The sequence below is a fragment of the Diadema setosum genome, chromosome 4 (assembly GCF_964275005.1).
Source record: "Diadema setosum chromosome 4, eeDiaSeto1, whole genome shotgun sequence".
Classification (NCBI taxonomy): domain Eukaryota; kingdom Metazoa; phylum Echinodermata; class Echinoidea; order Diadematoida; family Diadematidae; genus Diadema; species Diadema setosum.
In genome coordinates, this window is record NC_092688.1 from 35,668,071 (window position 1) to 35,690,193 (window position 22,123).

General features: G+C 38.9%; 2 protein-coding genes across 2 annotated transcripts in view; both read left to right on the forward strand.

Annotated features, from left to right (window-relative positions):
• Nucleotides 1-2,905, forward strand: part of LOC140228028 (homeobox protein cut-like 1) — a 53,239-nt gene extending 50,334 nt beyond the window's left edge. The window contains exons 14-15 of the mRNA XM_072308426.1: nucleotides 321-887; nucleotides 1,212-2,905. Coding sequence (XP_072164527.1) covers nucleotides 321-887; nucleotides 1,212-2,083 — 1,439 coding nt within the window. The 3' untranslated portion in view covers nucleotides 2,084-2,905. The remainder of the gene's footprint in view (nucleotides 1-320; nucleotides 888-1,211) is intronic.
• A 3,295-nt stretch (nucleotides 2,906-6,200) lies between these two features.
• On the forward strand, nucleotides 6,201-20,945 carry LOC140227821 (protein CASP-like). Its single transcript, XM_072308215.1, has 8 exons — nucleotides 6,201-6,210; nucleotides 12,242-12,378; nucleotides 13,530-13,599; nucleotides 14,512-14,615; nucleotides 15,267-15,386; nucleotides 16,717-16,860; nucleotides 17,609-17,754; nucleotides 18,647-20,945. The coding sequence occupies exons 1-8, from the start codon at nucleotides 6,201-6,203 to the stop codon at nucleotides 18,720-18,722; spliced, it is 807 nt and encodes a 268-aa protein (XP_072164316.1). The 3' UTR covers nucleotides 18,723-20,945.
• Nucleotides 20,946-22,123: the final 1,178 nt, after the last annotated feature.

Below are 22,123 nucleotides of genomic sequence, written 5' to 3' on the forward strand. Positions count from 1 at the left end.
GATGCTGCAATCAGTTTAAAGTGGGTCATATTTCCAAAGAGATATCCTGGCAATCAAGGAACAAATCATTTTAATTCGTAGAATATTACCGGATTTGATAATGTTGAAGCAAGGCAAAGACTGTAGAAATCAATCCTCTGTATACTAATTTGCATTCTAAAACTATTTCAATATTTATTTAATTTTATACTGTCCATGCTGTCTTTGGTTGATGTGATTGTATTACCTAGTTATGAGAAGGCAAGAACAAACATGTTGGATGATTTTTGCATATGAAGGTAGAGTTCTTATCTTGTTGTGTGTGTTTGTTTCCATTGCAGCAAATCTTTTCCAAGCTGACACCACAACGCCAAACTCAAACTCTCCAAGTCCATGTCCTAGCATCGAGGACCAGCCCCTGCCACTGCTTCCTGCATCCCAGACCACTGCCAAGACCCCATCCCTTCCACGCTCCACCTCCTCCCCCCACTCCTCCAACTCCACCCCGACTCCAAAGACTGTCTCCCCCGCGCCCCCTCCATCCCAGCCCCCTGCCTCCCCCCGGCCCACCCCTTCCCCACGGCCTTACCTCCAGTCCCCCTCTTCCCCCAACCCCCTGCCAGATCTTCCGCCTGTCCATGAGCAGGCTGCCATGATAGAGTACTTGGACACGTTTGCCGTCACACAGCAGGTCAAGAATCTCCTGCAGCAGCACGGCCTGGGCCAGAAGGCCTTCGGGGAGGCGGTCCTGGGGCTCACCCAGGGCTCCGTCAGTGACCTGCTCTCCAAGCCAAAGATGTGGCTGAAGCTCAGCATGAAGGGACGAGAACCCTACGTTAGAATGTACCTCTGGTTGCAAGACCACGACGGCATTGCCAAGGTCAAGAACTACAAGCCAAGGAGAAAAGGTGAGGCAATCATTTCGTAATGATCTTTGAGAGTAAGGAAGACCAGAAACTGTTCACTAGATTCTACCAACCAGATGATTATGAAAGATGCTTTAGGAGGATTATGTGTGAGAGAATTAACTTGTATGAGATATAGTTGGAAGTACTCTATTTCTTGCACTAACAGAAATCTGTTTTCATCTCAGTGAAACTCGGCCTATTGTTTCGCAGATGCATATTTTTTTGAAGCCTATAAATGTATTCTGGCATGCGAGAATGACAGGTTTCACAAACCCTCAGACAAACTTTTGACAGTGTCACATTTCTTCCTAATTGATTCTACAGCGCGGAGGTACGTCATGGTGTATCCTCAGTCTACCAACTCCCAGGGTGTGAACAGCCCCCCTGCCAAGAAGGCCCGTGTCCTCCTGACACCGGAGGAGAAGGATGCCCTCAAAGCCTCCTACGACAGCGAGCCCTACCCGACACAGGCCACCATCGATGCCTTAGCTGCCCAGCTCAAACTGCCGACGTCAACGGTCATCAACTGGTTCCACAACCACCGCTCCCGCCTCAAGCGAGGCGCGGTCAACATGGACCCAGACAACCCAATGCTGTACCCCCCAGCCCAGGAGATGCCGCCTTACCCGTCGGCCGAGGGCGCCCTGTCGGCGCGGCACGCCTTGATGCAGGAGGAGTTGGCACGGCAAGCCGCCCTGGACGAGAGGTTACGGAGGGAAAGCAAGAACGCGGAGGAAGGGAGCGCCAGCATGCCTTCACCAGCTGCCGCCACTGTGGAGGCACCTGCCAGCGAACTCAAAGGGTCGCAGGTGAACGACCTGAAGCAGGCAATAGTGGCCTTGGAGAATGCAAGCAGGGAGGAGGAGGAGGAGGGCAAGCGGAAGCCGAGGGGGCGATATCCGGCCCTCCAGAGCGGAAACTGGCTGAACGACCAGGGGGAGGTAAGCCTTTCGGAAGAGACAGAAGAAGAGATGGATGGTTGCGAAGAGCGAGAAGTTCCCCCAAGAAGGGATAGACGGATGCACACACCTGATGAACAGGAGCCAAAGGTCGGGGAGCTGGAGAGCGATGATTCTGCCGGCGACGAGAGAAAGAAGCTGAAGAAGAGGGAAAAGCGGGCCAAACTTGGCATCGACGACGCCGTGCACAGATTGCAGAACGGCGTCAAAGAGGAGCGAGACGACTGGGAGTTTTAGCGGACCTGGTAGCTGCAAGGCATAAGATATTTTCATAGTACCGAATCCTCTGGTTGTCTTCATGGATATGTATGCAATAATGTAACTTTCATGTCAGGAACTAATATGGGGCCTCATTACCAACACTAGTTTTCTTGGACACTGCCTGACACAGTGATGGAAACATAGTTAACAAGTGCAAGAGATTATGGCTGTTGTGCCTGTGTGAACGTTTAATTCATATCAGACTAATGAGAACTGGCTTTATTTTTGTCGTATTTATTGAACAAATGAGCTTTCTCACGAGATTAGAACAAAGAAGAAAGAAATTCAAATGTTTTCAAATAAGATTATTTTCATACTTAACTCCTGACGAGAAACAAAGTGTTTACTTTGTTGATGCTATGCATTCAAATGTTTCCAAATTCGGACCTCGCTTTTCCAGTCTGCCTAGAGTGATTTCCATTTCTTACAATGCCACATTCAAAAAAGAAATACTTGTTTCCAAAATTTATGTAGTACGTCATTGTTGCACTATTGACCTTTTAAAGAGGGATTACGATACAATTCATATGTATGCTGAAAGAGAGAATGAAAACGCAAAAAAAAAGGTCAAACAAACGAGTTCCAGTATTTTGCAGAAGTGTCATCCTGCAAGCCTCTTGGTGTAATTCTTCCCAGTCAGACAGCGATCATGCAAAAAAAGTGATTCTATTTGTGTGCTAGCATGTCGTCAAAATCCAGTATTCCTTGTTATTTCTTTCACTGCTGCGATCGTCAGGGGAGAGGATCCAGGGGAGGGGGGATGTCTTAAACAAAATGAAAGAAAACCAAACATGTTTGTATTATTTATGTCACAAAATGCAGACAGTTTTATTTGTGTCAAATGGTATGTTGTTTAAATTTCAGTGTTCTGTTTTTTTGTTGTTTTTTTTATTTTTTTTTTCTTTGTAGAGAGGGCAAATTACATAAAGAGTTAGCAAGCTGCCAGAATGCATTGAATGGAAACTCTTTCGAGGATTGATCTCATGGAAATCAGGGAGTCAACAGCAATTTTGGAATTTTGCTTCTGTTACGTGCGCATTAAAAAATGGAACTACAAAATGTAATCAATTTTCATGCAATGAATAAGAAGCCAAACATTATTCAAATGGGTTTCGTGGATGGAATATGATAGTGCTGAGTTGAATAGGACAGTATTGCATTCAAACAGACACTGTTTAAATATATTTTATTTTGTGTAGGCACATTGGTAAATACTATGATGTTGCACTGAGCCCGACCTGTGTTGGAAATCCCAGAGGAGTATTACACTGTGAGGTATTAATTGTCCATACCTCTGTAGTCTCTGTGGTAAGGTCTCAACAGCATTTCCAAGTTTTATGTTTTTATTCATGTATTTTTTACAATGAATCCAATCCAAGAATCCAATTTTGTTTCTGCGCACCGCCGAAGGCAAGTAATCGGGGCTGCTACGATGTAGAGATGGCAGTGCAGGACATTGCCATGGAAACTACGCAAGAGACTTGAGTGATGGCGGAAGGTGAATGTGATTGACTCACATCGATATATTGCTCTTAGCTTGTCTAAGTAGCAGTTTCTCTAGCAGCATGGGTGGTGTGTTATTACACATATGCTTATGTGTTTAACAATAGCACTTCATGTTAGTGTCAAGTGTATTATTGAGGACTTCTGCACTCAGAGGGAACACTAATCGTGTTTCTGACACTCGTTTAGAGTCATGTCACAGAGTTGGTGAGTGTTTGCACACAGGAATGTGTCTTGTGGCTGACCACCAACTTTGAACAAAGGTCCGTTCACCAGCTGCATCGAAAATACCACGGCTTGTCAATCAGACACACGACTCGCAACACACTGGGATACGCAGGAGCCTGTGTATATGCACGCACCATAGCTCAGTGAATATGAGGTTAAGCTACACTCTGCCTCAAACACGTTTCAGAGGTCAAACCATTCAAATTACAGACGCACACCCAGAATCAAACAAAACGTGCTTTGGAAACGCCTCTGAAGTTATTGGTAGAACATGATATAAGAATCATGTTTGTAGAGGAACTTGATTTAAGGTCGCGTTTAAACCTACGCCTACTATTAATCCTACTTGTAACTATCCTGAAACATTGTCAGAACACATTTAAAAACCAGTTCATTGCATTTGTTAAAGCCTTGATTTGATTTAGTCAGAGAGAGAGATAAAGCAAGATATGAAACACAAGTGTAGGAGATGGGGGAGAAGTACACAAAATTTTTGTTCTTGAGTTTCTTCATTTCATGTTTGTGGAGTATGAGATAATATCATTATTTTTTTTTTCTTTCATTTGGGATGTATGTACTTGAGCATCCTGCCAAGGGGACCTGTGAAAATGAGAGTGAAAAATAACAATTTGCAAGGCATGCCAACATTCGCACATGAGATGCAACAAAGTGGAACGTGCTGCATGGAGGGTTTCTGCCTAGTGTGGCATTCTTCGATAGGAGTGACTAAGCCTTTGCAAGGCTTGAGCAGTCGCCAGTGGACGCTTACTTCGATGTGGATGTGATAGATGTAGTATGAGAGAGAGAGAGAGAGAGAGAGAGAGAAGAGATAAAAGATACCCTGGGGAAGGGGTGAAAATAATGCTGTTTGTATTTTTACTGGTGCTTATGCATGTAGGCTTCTTACCAATATCATTATGTATGTAAAGTCATCTCACGTTATGTGCTGACTGTTTCATGTTAATCTGTACTATGCTCACTCATCTACTTAATACCTATTTTTTTTTCCCATTTTCTTTGCTATAGAGGGCCAAGGTGCATTTGTTATGCTGACTTAAGTTAATAATCAAGGGAGAGGCTTATCTTTGTATATGGAGATAAAATGTAAAGTGTTCACCAAGCATTTCCATCTCGTGTAGAAATGAGGAAAGTTACTCGAAGAAAGTGCAAAGATTTTTTTTTTTTCCATGTTGGTCTTCTTTCCTGCTCTAAGGTAGTAGCCCTTTTTGTAAGCCTGTCCAATTTCTGCCGTGAATTTAACATTTGAATCAAATGCTTTACAGTATTATAAATAAATCAAGATGAAATTGCAGATTCCACAAGGTTTCAGCATTTGGATGGATGAAGTTTTGATTTTGGCAAGTATTTAATTAAGGAATGTAATATTTTCACAAGTTAATATGCCATATTCCTTTACCATAATATAACTACAGCCAGAGCTAACAGTTTTGTCTAGCCAGCCTATTGCAGTGGTATATACATTAACCACCGAGTTGTGAAGATTTAACCAACGTAACTTAAAGTTAATTTTTAGGACCAGATTCACCCTTCCAATACAAATCAGGGCTACCACTTGTACGACACCTTTCTCGCTTCATTTGAAAACTTGTACATACATACTGTATCATATGTCAGTGGCACACCATTGATTGGTGCGCTGCAGCGAGCTATTCAATTCATCTAGCACCACTTTGATGTATTTCTGTAGGCTGCAAGACTGTGTTACTTATCTTTTGCACTCTATTTATTTTCTTCTTTCTTGTTATCTTAAATTTGTGTTATTATGTGTATTCTTTGTGTCATTCATAGTACTTAGGTATTCAATAACAATGCAGCACAGATTGCGTAGGACATTACGCAGAGTTCACCTCAGATTGTGTCTTCAATGTCTTCGAATAGTCGTCGTTATTCCAGGCTGGCGATATACATTACTCTAAAATATTTGAAATGTTTGGAATTGAATCATGTCGGTTGTATCCTGTTGTATCGTATTTCTTTTGTTGTCGTCACATCTCATCACCAAAGGATCCATGCAAAGTTGATCATCAGTATATTGCACAAGTTTTTGTCAGTGTTTTTTTTTCTTTGATGAATTCTTGATTATGTGGAAAATGAGATGTAGATTTCTCATGGTAGGTCAGGATTGTGAGTTTAAATGAGGAGTAAGGTTCTGATTAACCTTCTTTCTTGTTTGTAACGCTCCCCGGAAGATTACTTTGCGAACAGATGACTCGCAAGCTTTTGTTTGAAAGTTGTCTTTTTCTTTGTACCATCTAATTAGAGTTAACGAACACTCCTTTTAATCGTATTGCTAAGTGCTCTTGAGCTCTCACATAGAATTTGCGATCGAATACTGTCGACCATGTCGGGATGTATGGGGGGAGGGGTAGGGAGGGGAAGGGAGGGTGTGGTTGGTACTGTTCAGTATCCTGTGCGAATATATATGTATTGTGTTGTCAGCGAATGACAGCTGTTTGTGCCTCTGCCGGATCATGGTGCTAAGATGGACTAAAATGGATTATCATGTTTGGTGACTTGTGTGTCTTTACAGTGGATGTCAGTACTCAAGACTCTGTCTAATAAATGATCGTAAGGTGGGAGAAATTTTGGAAAAAGAAGAATAATCAGTTTTGAATTTGCTATGTGACTGCAATTTCAATACTAATAGGCCTGCTGGAGCAAAAAAAAAAAAAAAATCTTTAAAGATAATCTCCCCCCCCCCCTTTATATCTCCCTCCTAAAACCACAGGTGTAGTCATTGAATTTTGTACCAGAATAAAGCAGGAAGGGCTATCATTTTATTTATTTATTTTTTTCAAAAGAGCAATGAATCTAAATCATTAGGAAGTAGCAGCAGGTTACAATGCTTGCAGTTGATTGGTTGTTGCGGAGTTGTTGCCACGGTAGTCACTGCAGTTATCGTCACAAGTTGGCCGTTAAAAAGCGATCCATGAATAGAGCGATAATGGGGGTAATCAGTCTGAACCATTTACCCCCTGCCCCTCCTCACCTGCTGAGGACAAGAGTTTCGCTGCTCCTCTGTGGACTGACCATTGACTTGGATGTGCATCTGCGATCATTGGTCTGAGGAACCTCAAACATATCGTCGGCTGAGAACCAGAAGGGCGCTATCGCGTGCTACGTAAGATTTGAGCGCAAATGAAAACAGACAATCAATTTTCATGAAATGATATTCCAGTTTATGTAATCAAAAGTAGGTAGATTTATAAGCATTTTTCTGAATATCGGGTGAGATAGGGCCCATGTGGTTTTGATTTTTAACATTTTAATGAAAATGAAAATGATTTAAAGTTGATGTCATGATATGGAGGAGATTGAGCTCTACAGTGTGATACCAATAATTTGATACCCCACAAAATTGTGATAACGTCCTTCTGGTTCTTAGCTGATGATTAACAGGTCATGAATAGTGAGAAAGAGGCTTCCAACCATTAACTATTAAGCAGAGTTTTACTTGGGGAGAATGCATTTGTGAGTGTATTGAATCACTTTGTATTATTTCTTCATTTTTCTTTTTAATTTTCAGCAGTCTATGGGGTAATGGAGAAATTATACACTTGGGACTGACATTTATATTTTCACTATTACAAGTGGTGATTCCTTACTGTGACAGTAGCTCACAGGTTGTTGATATTTTGTGTATGATAATTTCATAATTTCATACCATTCATTATATTTCTGTGCCATATTTATCGTATGAAACCAAATGAAGCAACAGTACAATGAAATGATAAATGTCGTATTCAATTGAACAATGAACTACAGGATTCTAATTTCAACTTTCATCGACTTGTATTGATCAGTGGATAATGAATACAAAGGAGAGAGAAAAAAAAAGTGGATGCTACCGAACTTCACGCATGATTGTAGAGTATCAGTTTCAAACCATGCAAAACCTCAACTACAGAGGGCAGTAGTGAATGGAAAACAGAAATATAGGGAGCAAATTGTTGAATTCAGTGAATTGAATAAAATCTGTAGCAGAATTTTTTGCTCCACTGCTTATTGAGAAATTCCAGTGCTTGGGTGCTTCAAAGTTTTTTTCGGTATATATTCTTTCATGTAAGTGTTCTTCATATTCTTGTATCATAATGTAATGTATCATGACCAATTAACAGAGCCAAAGGAACACGAGTTGTTGGTGCATTAAGCTACTTATATTTTTTAGCATATTTAATGAGGAAAAAGAGAAAAGAAAACAACATTCTGGGCTTAGAGGCAAATATATTTATTAAACAAAACAACAGGCTGAATGTATTCACTATGTTATGTAGTTGTATGAGTTTTCAACCAAGGAGCTGTACTGTGTTGACAAAAATGTCTATGTTGAAGATGCAATTTTATTTTGTGGGCAGAACTATGTGCAGAATCCCAAGTGTATACTCATATTTGAAGAGAAGAACAACATAATTCTTTAAATGTTTGTTAATGCACAAACTGGATATCAGCCCAAAATTTAAGATGGACCAATTGAAAGAAAAATATTGCAGGAGACTAGACTACTCACTGGGTATTCCCCAAACTGCATTTAGTAATGTGGATATATTTCCTAGTGCTGGCCAACTGAGCATATTTTAATGAGTTTTGTTTTTTATCAGAAATGTCACTTCTGTTGTTGTGATCACTTCAATTTTGCTCAAAGCGGCATTGCCTTTAAACCATTGTAACTTTCCGTCATATATATGTGTATGTATATATATATATTTTTTTTTGTCTCCTGTAAGAAAGTGAATAAAAGGGAAATTCGGTTTCTACAAATGCTAGAAGCTTTAGAGCCCATGTCTGTAGGCTAATCTGCTTTTAAAGCACATCTTACAGTTGCTTTCTTCTTTTAAAACTGATAATTATGATAGTAGAAAGGTTTTCTTAGTCCAGGCATCTTCAACTCTTAAAAATGTCTCATTCATGAATGCAGTGATGCTGTCTAGATAAAGTCTTCTGAAATATGCTTATGGGGGGGGGGGGGAGAGAAGTTTGTAGTATTGTTGTGTTTTGTTGTCTTTTTAAAGTTCTCAGTGCATACATGTATCACACTGCTTGCTGCAATACTTAACAGCACATTAAAGTACTTGTAAAGTTGTTACAGTTGCGATAACTGATACCGAGAATCATTCTCCAAGATAACTATGTTGATCATTCAGTATGACTGTAGTATTCACTTGTATGCATTTTGTTTTACACTCTTTGTAGATAATACAGAAAAGAAGGACAAATTGACTAATCTTCATCCAGACTTCAGTGAACACAGTACAGCTCATCAGGTTCTTACATGACTCTGAAGTTATCCTAGGTCTTAGTACGTGTCGTTGCGTTGCGTCGTATATATATATATATATATATGTGTTCATATTTATCTTGCCATTTATCGTAAGCATTGTTCAAGAATTTTGTCTCCAAGAAAGTTAACAGGCAAACAGAATGATGTAAACCTACAAATTGACTTCCAAGCAACGCCGCAACAAGTTGAGAGCGAATCGTGTGTCTCGCATGTTTTTTTCCTTTTTGTTTTCTACGAATATGTTTGTCGGAGGAAGAAAGAAACGGGAGGAGATGACAGGATGCCATGTTTTTTTTCCCCTAGAACATGCAAATAAAGGACATTGTCTCAGACAGTTTTACACTTTGCCTCGTCATCTTGTCGGCATTCTGTCGTGTTACCATGGATACCTGTCAAGTGATGCATTCCTGGACATTGCATACTGTAGAGGGAGAAAAAGGAGAGAGAGAGAGATGCAGATTGACACAGACAGACAGACAAACAAACAAACAGACAGAGGAGAGGAATACATAACCACATCTGAGAAACTAACAACTTTACATCCAGACAAAAGCATTACATCCCTGAAAAAGAGGTCTGAAGATGAATTTATACTAGAATGAGCAGGAAAGGGAAAATAAAAAGTGAGGATGGCAAGAAGAGAAGAGTAGAAAGGAAGAGAAATTACTAGAAGCCAATATCAGCAGGTAATCACAGTTTTGTACGTACCAGTCTTACAGCAGAAAGGGGTATACTGTACTTACTTTGAGAGTTGGAGAACAGAATCAGGATATCAGTTGGTGAAGTAAACTAGAATGTCTTTCTTTCACCGTGAGATGGAAGATGATTTCCTATTAGGATCTTGGTAAGACTGTCGCTTCAAAATCATATTTGCAGACTGTAGAATATCACAGGGTTCTTGATCTGCCCACTGAATTATCAAATCTCAATAATCACATGGACTATTGGATGGTACAGGAATATCGCGCAGACCTTGGTTTTACACACACATGCAAAAGAAAGGGAAAAAAAAACCCATCAAATTTTCTTGTCTAAACCTGGTTGAGTACTTATGGCATTTTCCATGAGTTCAACTCTAATGCACAATAAAATCTTGCCTACAGTAGTTAGGTGACAAAATAATAATTTCACAGTTCCTGGTATTTGTAGTGCTTGGGGAAAAGCTTCAACAATGATGAAAATCTGTAGTTCATTTGAATTGCAACTCCGTGCAATCTTCATGTTTTTTATTTAAACAGAACAAACTCATACAATTTGGATGATAGAAGTACCTTCAAATGGAGAGGTTTGGAAATTTGATGTTTCAGATATTTTAGTCTCTATAATGATCTGCACATAAATCTTCACTAGATTTTCCTTCTGTGAACAAAACAAATACTGTAACTTGGGTCATTTGCATAATGACCCAAGTTATTATGCTTTTTCCGTTTGTGCCCCCCTTCTTTGGAACACTCTCCCTACTCACATTCAGACCTCCACCTCCGTTGACATCTTCAAAAAGAAACTTAAGACTCATTTATTTTTAGAGCAGAAATAATGATTATGTAGGCCCTGTATGCATTTGTAGTAAATTATTTGTTATTCTAAGCTGATTTGTATGTTTGGTTGTTTAGCATTGTAAAGCGCTTAGAAACATGTTGTATTAAGCGCTAAATAAATATTTTATATTTATTATTATTATAAAACAAATAACTTGTGTGTTGATGGCATCCAAGCAATTACAGTGTTGTAAGGACATTTTTAATAATGAATTTCAAACAGAACAAGATTGTAGTGGTGAAGTTTGTGTGATCCAAAAGTGATTTCTGTTGTTTTGGTTTTTTTCGTACATACAAATTGGCGAGTTGTTAAGCAGTGGCATTATCGGCTTATCTAATGAGGTCGCAATATGGATGATTGAGGGCGATTGATTCCAGGGTTGCGATGCAGGAAGTTGAAAAGCGTATTGGATGTCTGCTATTGGAGGTGAATATGTATGCGTGGAAAGGAAGTGCTGTCTGTTTATGAGGGGAAACACCAGGGGGGTGTTTCATAAAGCTGTTCTTAAAGTTACAAACGACTTCAGAACGACTGGTGATCAGTTCTTGTGCTAGATTATTGAAATTCTGATAAGTATAGCACATCACAGCTAATCACCAGTTGTTCTTAAGTCGATCGTAACTTTAAGAACAGCTTTTTGTGAAACACCCCCCTGGTTTGGGGGCAGATTGATGGTGATGAGGCGAGAAAAATGTGAAGAGATGAGGACGATCGTATGTCGGGTCTAATGTTATAGATAAGGTACATTGTTTCAGTAGATGTGTTGGAGTAAATCGAAGGCAAGGGTCATGTAGTTATTGTTTGCAGGCTTTTAGAGACACTATCAATGTGGCAGCTCCATTTGGAAAAGAAAAGTTATGAAACTTTCCTGACTGAGCTGAATGATATGTATGATGATGTTCAAATGCATGAAACAACACTCCTGCCTGATCATTTTTTTTTTTTTTGAGAATTGCGCAGTCAACAATGGGTCTACAATTTATAACAAAAAAAAAAATATAGCCATGCTTCCCAAATGTTTCCCAAATGGGAAACCTGTTTCCCAAATGGTCTGTTTGAACACTACTGTGGACAGAAAATACTGAGTATAGTCAATTGAGTCGTTCACAAATTCTCAATTTTTGGAATACATTTAGTGCTTGTTTTCAGCTCTAATTTGTCTTTTTTTCGTAGAGATTCCAGTAGCATGTAGGACCACGTATCGGCATCTCGTATTGGCGGACATGAGGATTTGGCTTTTAACTTTTGCGAGATACCAAGAAACCACTTGTGAAATAGTACAGAGCATACCATTCTAAGAGGAAGTCAAATTTTATTTGATGAAAATTGGTTGTGGAATGGCTGAGATATAAAAAACAAAAAACAAAAAACAACAACACCAAAGTAAAACAGCAATCCGAATAAAAGGTGGGTCCCATATATACATGTATATGCTCCCTTTAAAATATTGCTTCACAGTGCCATTGCATAATAGTTATGCGTACAGTGTATGTACATGCTGGAGATGTTGAAGCTCTTCTGTTCCAGGTAGTGAACACGTAATTTTCTCCTTTCCTACACGACAGGCCGATATGTGGAGCTCCAGGAGCAGTTCACACAGCAGAGCTTGACGGTCGCCGAGCAGAAGGAACTCATCAGCCAACTGGAGAAGGATCTGCTAAGTGTGAACGCACTCTCCTCCAAGTACAGGGGAGAAGGAGAGGCAAGTGCAAGCAGATGCTGTGTTTTTAGGGTGCTGCGTTCAGTTTGACCGGGGAGGTGTTAGGGGAGGAGAAGAAATGAGAATCTCCCCTCTATACCCATGCTTCATGCCATGGAGAAGTTATGCACTCTGTCGCAGGTGTCTTTGCTTTGACAAGTGACAGCATTCCTGTTTATTACACAAGCATGCATTATTCCTCAGTCCAGGGGCCTCGGTCACGTTAAACCGCGTGAACGGCCCAATTCGCTGTCCCTTTCAATAGATTTGGCTACAATTATTTAGCGTGTGGAAAACAAGGCACACACACAAAAATCAGTAAAAATTTGTACTTCTTTAATTCTAAAATGCTATCAAACACACAGAAACAGGCATTAGCCAATTACTTAAGGATTTCACATTCAGGTACTAAACTCGGTGAATAAAATTATGCACAAACGTGCGCAAGATGTTGTTATGCAATACTAACATTCCTTTTTCTCAGTCGTGGGGTATTGAAAACTGAAAACATTAAGAAACATATTACCAAAAGTTCTTGTGAAATAGAGCTTAAGATTGTTAAAAATCGAGAACCTTTTCTTTGGTCTCCATAACAAAACTATGGAAGAGCAGCACGGAGCATGGAACGTCAAAGCCAGTGGAATGCTAAGCATTCAGTTGTCATTGTACATTTTGACCAGTTCATCAGCGACTTCAAATTCAAGTTCATTAGTGTTTTCAGGCCATGAAAATTGAAAGCACTGTTACAGGGCATCATCCTTGCATTCTATATTTCTTTAAGGACTTTATTTTGATTATATTTACACTTTTGCTAGGTCGGGCAAGCCATGGGTAACAGTAGGAGTAGCCATGACTAAACTGTTTCATGAATGTATGCATAAACATGTGAACATGTCTTCCAGCTTGTCCCCAAGTGTAGATGATGCAGCAAAGATTCAATGTAACAACAAGAATGTTGTTTTTACTATTTGTACTGCCCCCAATACCTCCTTTAAGGGTTCACTTCAATGAAGAGATGGAGCAAGATTGGGATATTGCCCACTGGGCGTGGCCTTGCCTGCTGCTCTGTGTATCCATTCAGTGAGAGATGTTGCCATTGTTTGAAGTGGAAGTTTGCTCCTATTCTCTATTTTGCCATGTTCTTTGTTGTGTAGGGTCAAGCCACCCCATCAAACACAGAGGCTGAACTGGTCGCCAAGGCAGTTGGTGAAACAAGAAGTGCAGGTCAGTTTGTTGTACAATTGTAGGAGAAAAATAAAAAAGAAGTGGGCAGAAGACTAAAAACAAGATCATGAATTCCTGATGAGTAGTTTTTGTATCTCAATGAGAATGCTATACTGAGAAAGTGACCCAAAATAATTTTTACCAAGATTCTGATGGTATGACTTCTCTTTTTTTGGCAATCTTGAGTGTTTTGGCAACATCAAAGATTATAGTATTATTTCATTCTTTCTGTGCTGTCTATCTACTACTTAATCAGCAATCTTAAAATTGAAAGTGTGTTGTGAAGGGAAATTTAACAGATTTCATTTAATTCTTGCTTCAAAGACTTTACACTTGGAGGGTACATTAAAAGTTAAATTTGTCACTGGTTGTGAACATGAAAGCTTCTAAACTCTTCTTAATCGATATTCCTGACTCAAAAAGAAGTGTGAATGATTACAGAAAGTATATAACAGATAGTAATGGAAAGCAATAGTGACATTATCATAAATATGAAGTTCTATAAGACAGATAGACAGACAGACGCACGCACAGACACACACACACACACACTTTGACGGGTTATTTAATAGTTCGAAAGTTTCTAAATTTGAGCAAAAGATATGCCCGACGTGAAAGAAGTATGAGAGATTACGATATACAACAAAAAAGTAGAAAAAAAACCCCCACAGAATCATCATTAATATCAGGGTACAAGACATGAAAAATCTAATATCAGAATACTAACTCTACAAGTTGTCACAATATGTCAAAGACATCTTGTCTTTTACACACTAGACTTTTGTGTATGAGGAGGTATGAGTGTGTATGCATATTTTCTTCATTGAGAATGCCAAGTCAACTCACATTCAAGCTGTCTAAATACCCATACGCACTCTTTCTGTTCCGCCCTTTTTTGTTTTCTCTTTACAGCCCCTGTAGAGACAGCTGCCAATGCCGGAGCAGCGGAGTCACTCCTCCCCATTGTCTCCAGCCAGCGGGAGCGGTTCCGCATGAGGAACCAGGAGCTGGAAGTTGTGAGTTTTGTTCTTCCACTTGTGTCTTTGTTCTCTCCCTCATCTTGCCACAGGACTAAAATCAAGGAGGAGGACTAATTTTTATCACAAAATCAAAATATAGTTTCCATCATATTTTATAAATGTAGTTTCTTTGTAAAATTTTGTTCATGACATAGTTATAGAGAACAGCAAGTGAAATGAAATGGATTTAGATGAGATTATGATCTCAAGTGAACACAATATGCACCCATTATTGTCTCTTCATGTGTAAAGCAAAATGTTAAAGATTACTCAATTTAAAGATATTCACCTAAACCAAATAATTAACATATCATCTAATAGAACCTGTGACTATTTAATGACTAGAAAGTCTCTTCAGGAATGTTTTACTGCAGATTAGCAAGCTGTAATTCTTGGATTGTATTTTAAAAAGCCTTTTGTAAAGTGACATTTTCATGTCGCAGGCTGAATGTTGCATTTATTTCAAGGTTTGTGAGATGAAAAATTATTGTCAAAGTTTCAAAGTAAGCCCAAGAAAAAGAGGAAGAATGAATAAAATTCATGTAAAGGAAGTTCCTCTGTTTTTGACACACTGCTTGGAGTCAGAATTTCATATCAACAAGTTCTATTGCTAGCCTGTATTTACTGTCTTCCATTCTCAATCAATAGGAGAACCGGCAGCATCAGCAGCACAACCTGGTCCTACAGACAGAGCTGGACAAGCTGAGACAGGACAACGTCAAACTCTACGAGAAAATCCGATTCCTGCAGAGCTACCCGTCATCACGGGTAACCACATTCTCTTTTCTACTCAGTCAAACATTACTGTAAATGCTAAAATTTTTGCTTTACATTAACTTATTTTCGTGCATTTTGGCCAGTACAAATTCTAAATCCGTGAAAATATCATCACAGTTTTCTCTGCACATTTTGAATGGGTTTACAATTGCACAGCGTGAATTGAAGAACCCTGCTAATATGTTTTTTAGCTGCTCAGCTTGAAAAATTAAACTCATAAAAAATATTGACATTTACAGTACATCAAAGGATCGTGCGATCCATCCATTGTGGCATACTAATATAAACAGTGTGTTTGCACCTAGACTAGAAGATTGATAGTCTGAATCACATGGGAGCCAATTTTTTTTTTTAAATAAATTTTGCAAGATATTTATTAGAAGTTATGTATAGTATCTTCACAGCCTCTAGAATTACACAAATCATCTCTTGAGTAATGGTTGTGTAATTATGGGCCTCAGGTGTGTACATAGTCTCTCAGGGCCACTCCATGGACCACTCTAGATCTCAGTTTTCATATGTCACCATATAGTAGACACTTTCTAATATTAGATACCCTCGAAAAATTGCAGGACAACAGGCTTTTATCAAAACTAATATCCTGACACAAGTAAAGTATGCCTGCCCAAAACAATGTGGCATGATACAGCCATGTTACTGTAAAAAATGAAATGGACAGGCTAAACTAAAATCATCATTTCATACTGAGAATTTTACACTCAAACATGAAGTACTTTGCAACTTGAATGCAAAGGGCAGGATGTCAGTTCAAATTATGTCATCCTCCTCAGCTTAGCTCCATCCATATCAGCAGAGATGCCAAGTTCAAAAAAACTTTTATGAGTGAGATTTTTATGACTCGGCGTCTCGGCGCTCGTGCGAACGAGGAGGGTGTCCCCCTCCCATGGTAGGGAGCTTTTTTAAATTATTAGCTCTTAATGATGCGATCTGGTGCATACTTAAGTGACTATTTTTTACTATATTTTGAAAGGCAAAAGGGAAATATACCTTCAATTGCAACTATCACTCTAATACTTTGAGCTCTGCTCCTTAATTTTGGCCCAAATTGCAGACTTCACCAGATGCGTGAGAAAAATGGGTGCCATGCGTGAGATCGTGAGACAGACCCTAAATGCTTGAGTCTCACGCAGAATGCGTGAGACTTGGTAGCTCTGTATCAGGATTTCAGCCTCACATTGTAATACACTTTCCTCGCTAGCTTCATCCTCTACATGGTGGTGTTATTTGCTTGCACATGTCCATTTTCAAAACGATTTTGGCTTTGTGCATGTCTCTGACATTGTTTTACTGGCATTTGCAGGGTACCAACAAGCTGGATGACACGGAGAGCCGCTACCAGAGTCAGTACGAGGAGAGGCTGGACCCCTTCAACTCGTTCAGCCGGAAGGAGCGGATGAGGAAATACATGGGGCTCAGCCCCTTTGACAAGGCCACACTAAACACGGTATGGCTGCTGGCAGTATTTTTTTAGCTCCTCGGTGGTATGTGACACCAGTGTGTTAGATGATGATGATGATAATGATGACGACAGTGATCATGTTGATAATGATGATGATGATGATGATGATGACAATTATCATGATAATGGTGATGAAGATGATGATGATGATGATGAAGACGATGACGGTGATGACAATGATAATGGTGATGATGATGATGATGATGATATGATGTTGCAGGCAATACCAGTGATGATGATGGCCACATATTAATGCTAGAATGATGATCATTGATGGCCGAGTGGATGGGGTAATAAATGGTGTTGAAGATGATGATTGTGATAATGAGACACATAATGCTGGTATGAAAACTGATTTCGAGGAGAATGGGTGCTGAAATGATTAATAATCATTGTGTTTAAAGGAGGAGAAAAAGCTGTTAATGAAAACAGTGATGGTTACAGTGATGCAGAAACAATAAATGAAATGAAATGAAATGAAATATGCGTGGGTTATAAACAGCAAGTACAGTGAGAATGATTGAGCAGGTTCAGGTGATGATGAGGTGAAAATGCTGAAATGATGACTAATTCTTTTGAAGTGGGAGAAAATGTTATAGTCACAGTAAAGATTTGGATGATGACAGAGATGATGATACTGATGATAAAGTTAACAGTGACAAAACACAAAGTGATAATATTTTTTTTCTGAGGTGACGTAGTGTCTCTTTCCCTCGTCTCGTCTCGTCTCTAGGGTCGGCTGATCCTGTCCAGCAAGATTGCCCGCACCATCTTCCTCATGTACATCATCATCCTCCACCTCCTCGTCTTCCTCGTGCTCTACAAGATGGCGCACACCGAGTCCTGCAAGAGAGACGTTGCCTCCGAATGTGTACAGAAGTGAGTAGACATCAGAATATTTAGCATAACCTACCCTCCCCATCTGCCTGCAAAAAAAAGTTGTTAAGACACATGTATCTCTGAGTATCATTCTTTTTTTTTTTTACTGAACAGCAAAATATGAAGAAACCATCACTGTACATACTGTACATCAAAACCTTGGACAACAAGATTAGCTTCGGCTAAAACATTTCTTATTGGTAAAACTGGTTATCTGATTTTTCATTGTTCTTTTAAGAAGAGAATAGGCATGACGTCTCAAATACCCATGCATATAATTATACTTAGCATGTGGGGTCATTTGCTTGTTTACATACATCATTAATGCTAGTTTAATTGTTTGTACAAAAAGATATGTGTATATGAATTATAATCTGAAACAGCTGTTCTGTGGAAATTTATTCAGTGTACCTGAGCCTTGTTTCACTCTAATAGGGGAACTATATCAAGCCAAACAATGAATCCAAAGTTGGGGACAGATTCAGAACAAATCTAGTTTGGAAGGATACGTGCACATGGACATTCAGGATGTATTCTAGAATGTGGCCCGATGGGCGCAAATAGCATTCTCGAATTGGTCAGTGAAACAGTTCCTTAACTTCTTTTTAATAGGACTGATTGATCCCAGAATTGTCCTGGAGATCAGTTGAATGGAACTTAGGATTGATTTTAAATTTTAGTGGACAGTTCCCCAGGAAACTAATTGTTATTATCAAATGCCTGAACAGTGTGGAGACCCTTGTTTCTCATTTCTGTCCGCAGTGGCCAAAAAAACTGGCCCATAAATTCTCTTCAAAGATTAAAAAACAATGAACCAAAATTTTGCTTTCCCGTTCCAACTCCGTCATTCTACTTTTCGTCTCCTTCTCTTTTCTCTTGTTAACCTCTAAAGGTTTGCTGAGCACATGCACGTATTTCACCCGGACGATGGGCACGGTGTCGGCGCTCATGTGGATCATGGCGGATAGCTAAGATTCTGATCGAGCTGGACCGATCCACACTGACCCACCATGGCCGAAATGATAATTTTGTGTTACGTATGTAGCTGAGCATATTCATGATATAGTCCATAATGGAGTGGCATGATCTCACAAAAGATAAAAACAAAAACAAAATAGTCTTGGTCAAACGTGTAGGTCCTACTGAATAGAGGTCTGTGTAGCTGTTACATGACTTTTGTAGCAGTTTACAACAGGTTCTTTTCAACTGGTAGGCCATAGCCCACTCTCGGGTGGGCACCAATGTCGGCCAAAAGTGAATTGAAATAGAGCCGTATTCAATGTGACTGGGCCTCGGAAAAAAGAAAAGAAAAAAGATGCACTTGCCAAAGTGGGCCTCGGGTTAGAAAAGGTTGAGAAGAACTGTTTTACCCCATGCAGCAGGAATATCTCTCGATAATTTCGTTGTGAGAGGTATGCCACCTGTCTTGGACAATGCATATTGAGGGAAACTCCAGAAAAAATAAAGGGACCAATCAGCTTGAAGACATTTTGCATGCTGCTGGCCGGCAGCAGGGTGCTTGTGTGAATTTGAATTTGTAACCCCCCAAAAGAAGCTTTTGTTTTGTCTTTACACACACCTTCTCAATATTCCTTGCGACAGTTCTGTTGGGTTGTTTCAGGGCTGTTGGGTTGGTCAAGAGCTTATAGTACATTATTATTATTACATTAGTGTGTGTCACATAAGAAAAAAAAGACAAAGTTATTGTGTCTGCATTCTCTGCTCCACCCTCCTGTCAGACCTACATGTTTGACTAGTGATAACCACATATGGCTGAATACATGTATCTATTAATCAAGGTTATGTGGTCTTATTGAACCAGGGACACGCCCTGTGGCATATGTACCATTGTCATCTGCTGATTCCGCAGCAGACACCAAATTAAAAAGGTGGAAAAAAAATCACCTTCTCAAAACCAGGACTTCAAATTGCTCAGTCAGAAGTACAATATAAAAAAAAAAGAAGTCATGTTAAAACTCATGTGACCACATCATTTCTAGACTCTGAAGTGTGCATTCATGTCAAACAAGGTATCATATGATAAACTGTCCAAAAAACTTGGAAGATTTCACACATTGATTGAAGTAAGATTTAAGATTTTTCTCTTTTATTTTTGATAATGTTCAAGTCTATTCTTTTTTTTTTCTTTGCATATGTCATGTGCTTGTAACTTCTAGCTATCCGTATTTTGCGAAATTGATGTTAGTGCATTGTAATTTTTCTCACTATTTACGTAGAATTTGTTTCAGTCTATCTTCTTATTTTTTTTTTTTTTTTTGGGGGGGGGCGTGTGTCTTAAATATTTTTGCTCAGGTCTGCTGAAAAGGCTAAGAGTTATTACGTTGATGTAGGGCAATTTGTCAATCAGTTGCAATGAAAACATCTCGACGGAAGAATTTCATGATTTTGAAAAAATTTACAGCAGTGGGAAAAATTTTGAGTACTTAAGAGAGGTGCTGGTAGACATGTGTTAGTTAATTCCACCCAAAAGAGCATTGAAAGCTCCGATCATTTTTTTTTTCTTCTTAATTTACGTAATTTGAACATGTGTGCGTTATAGGCATAATGTACAGTTCTTGTAGTGCTTCATCTTTTTTTGTTGTTTTGCAACTCGCGTATTAAAAGCCATGCACCTTGATAATTTTGCTTCAAAATATATCTTTCCCAAGAATGCATAGAAGGGCTTCATTTTCAAATTCATTTTAACAATTTTCCCCACAACATTAAGATGATTATTTTGAAATGAAAAGTTAAAATCTAATGGCACGAGATGCAGCTTTAAACGCCTCATATAGATGTATATGTGTAGTTTTCTTTTTTCTCTACAGATAATATTAAAGATGTGTGCTTCTGGTAGAAACAAGAAGATTAACACATGAATGAAACATGTATTGCATTTTCTCATTGTATATCTAACAAGAATTGTTTAAGGCTTATTACACCAAAACACTTGGATGATAACAGGTATACGAGCAAGAGTCTATAATCAAAGTTATAATGTTTATAAGTGTAAAAAATATAAATATGTATTTAAAAAAGCAAGCAGATACAACTTTACCCTTGTATTATGTTATCCTCGTAGCATTAACACAGAAGCCAAATTTTGTAGCTTTTAAGTGCATATTGCGACTATACAACTGTATCTAATTCAGCTTGCTGAAGAGTTCAATAAATCGAAATAGATGTTACATAACAAGTCTGTGGGGTCGTTTCTAGCTGTTTCTTGGTTTGTTTTTGTTCTATGTTTGTTGTTTGGTTGTAGACATGAGGATATTATCATACTCTTTACATAATCACCTCATATTATCACTACATATCATAAGTGATAGTGGCCCATTTCACTCCCCCCCCCCCCCCCCCCCGTATCTGAACCCTAAATGAAACTTTATCCTTTATTTCATTGTTTTTGTGGTGAAAAATTACTATTCTTTGTGTGTAATGTTTCTTTATAATCAGTTTGAATATGGATTAAACATAGGAGGAGTTTGCAAAGGCAAAACGGCACTGTATGCACATGTTTATATTATGGCTTGTTGGTTGGTACAACACTCATCTGCTAGATGGAGAGGAGCACTTTACATCATATCTAACATTTGTATAGCATATCATGCAGACCCAGTATTCTTTGAGGATAAATTGATGAAAATAGATTTATATTACTGTGAAGTAGGTCAGTTTATGTGTGCAGAAAAAAAACCCCAACAACAACAGATCTTACCGGTCTTCGTTACTGATATATTTCATAGAATAGTTCAATCAACCCCCTAAGCAGCATAATAGAGGCCTAAATATGACTTTATGTTTATCTTGGTCAATGACTAAGCAATATGTACTCCATTTTGCTGACCACACATTTACTTTCCTTTTTGTGTGTACATTGTAACTGGTCAGGTGGGGGCCCACAATATACAAGCTTTGCTCTTAATAGCGAGTCCCATATCTCCATCCCCCAAATTAGTTAAAACTCAAATCTTTCACTTCTTTAAATTTTATGAAAGTTTCAGTGTACCCTACTCTTTTGTAACTTATGTTGACATCTCTGTCCTTTCATTCACATTGATTATTTTGTAGGGACGTAAATGGGGGGTGGGGGGCGGAGATAGGGAAGCACCCTGCACTCACACTTGAAGGAGGGGGGGGGGATGACCTGTACAAATATCCCCCCCCCCCCCATAGTCAAAAAGAATGAAATATGGAAGAAGAAACAAAAAGAAATGTGATTGTATAAAGTTTTTAAGGCTTTGAATACATCATTTTCTCGAGTGCTCACTCACTTATAATATAATAATAGTGATATCGACCTACATGTATATGCATGATTCAGAAGTTTCAAATCGTAAAAATACCACTCTCAAATAAAAGGTGTAAG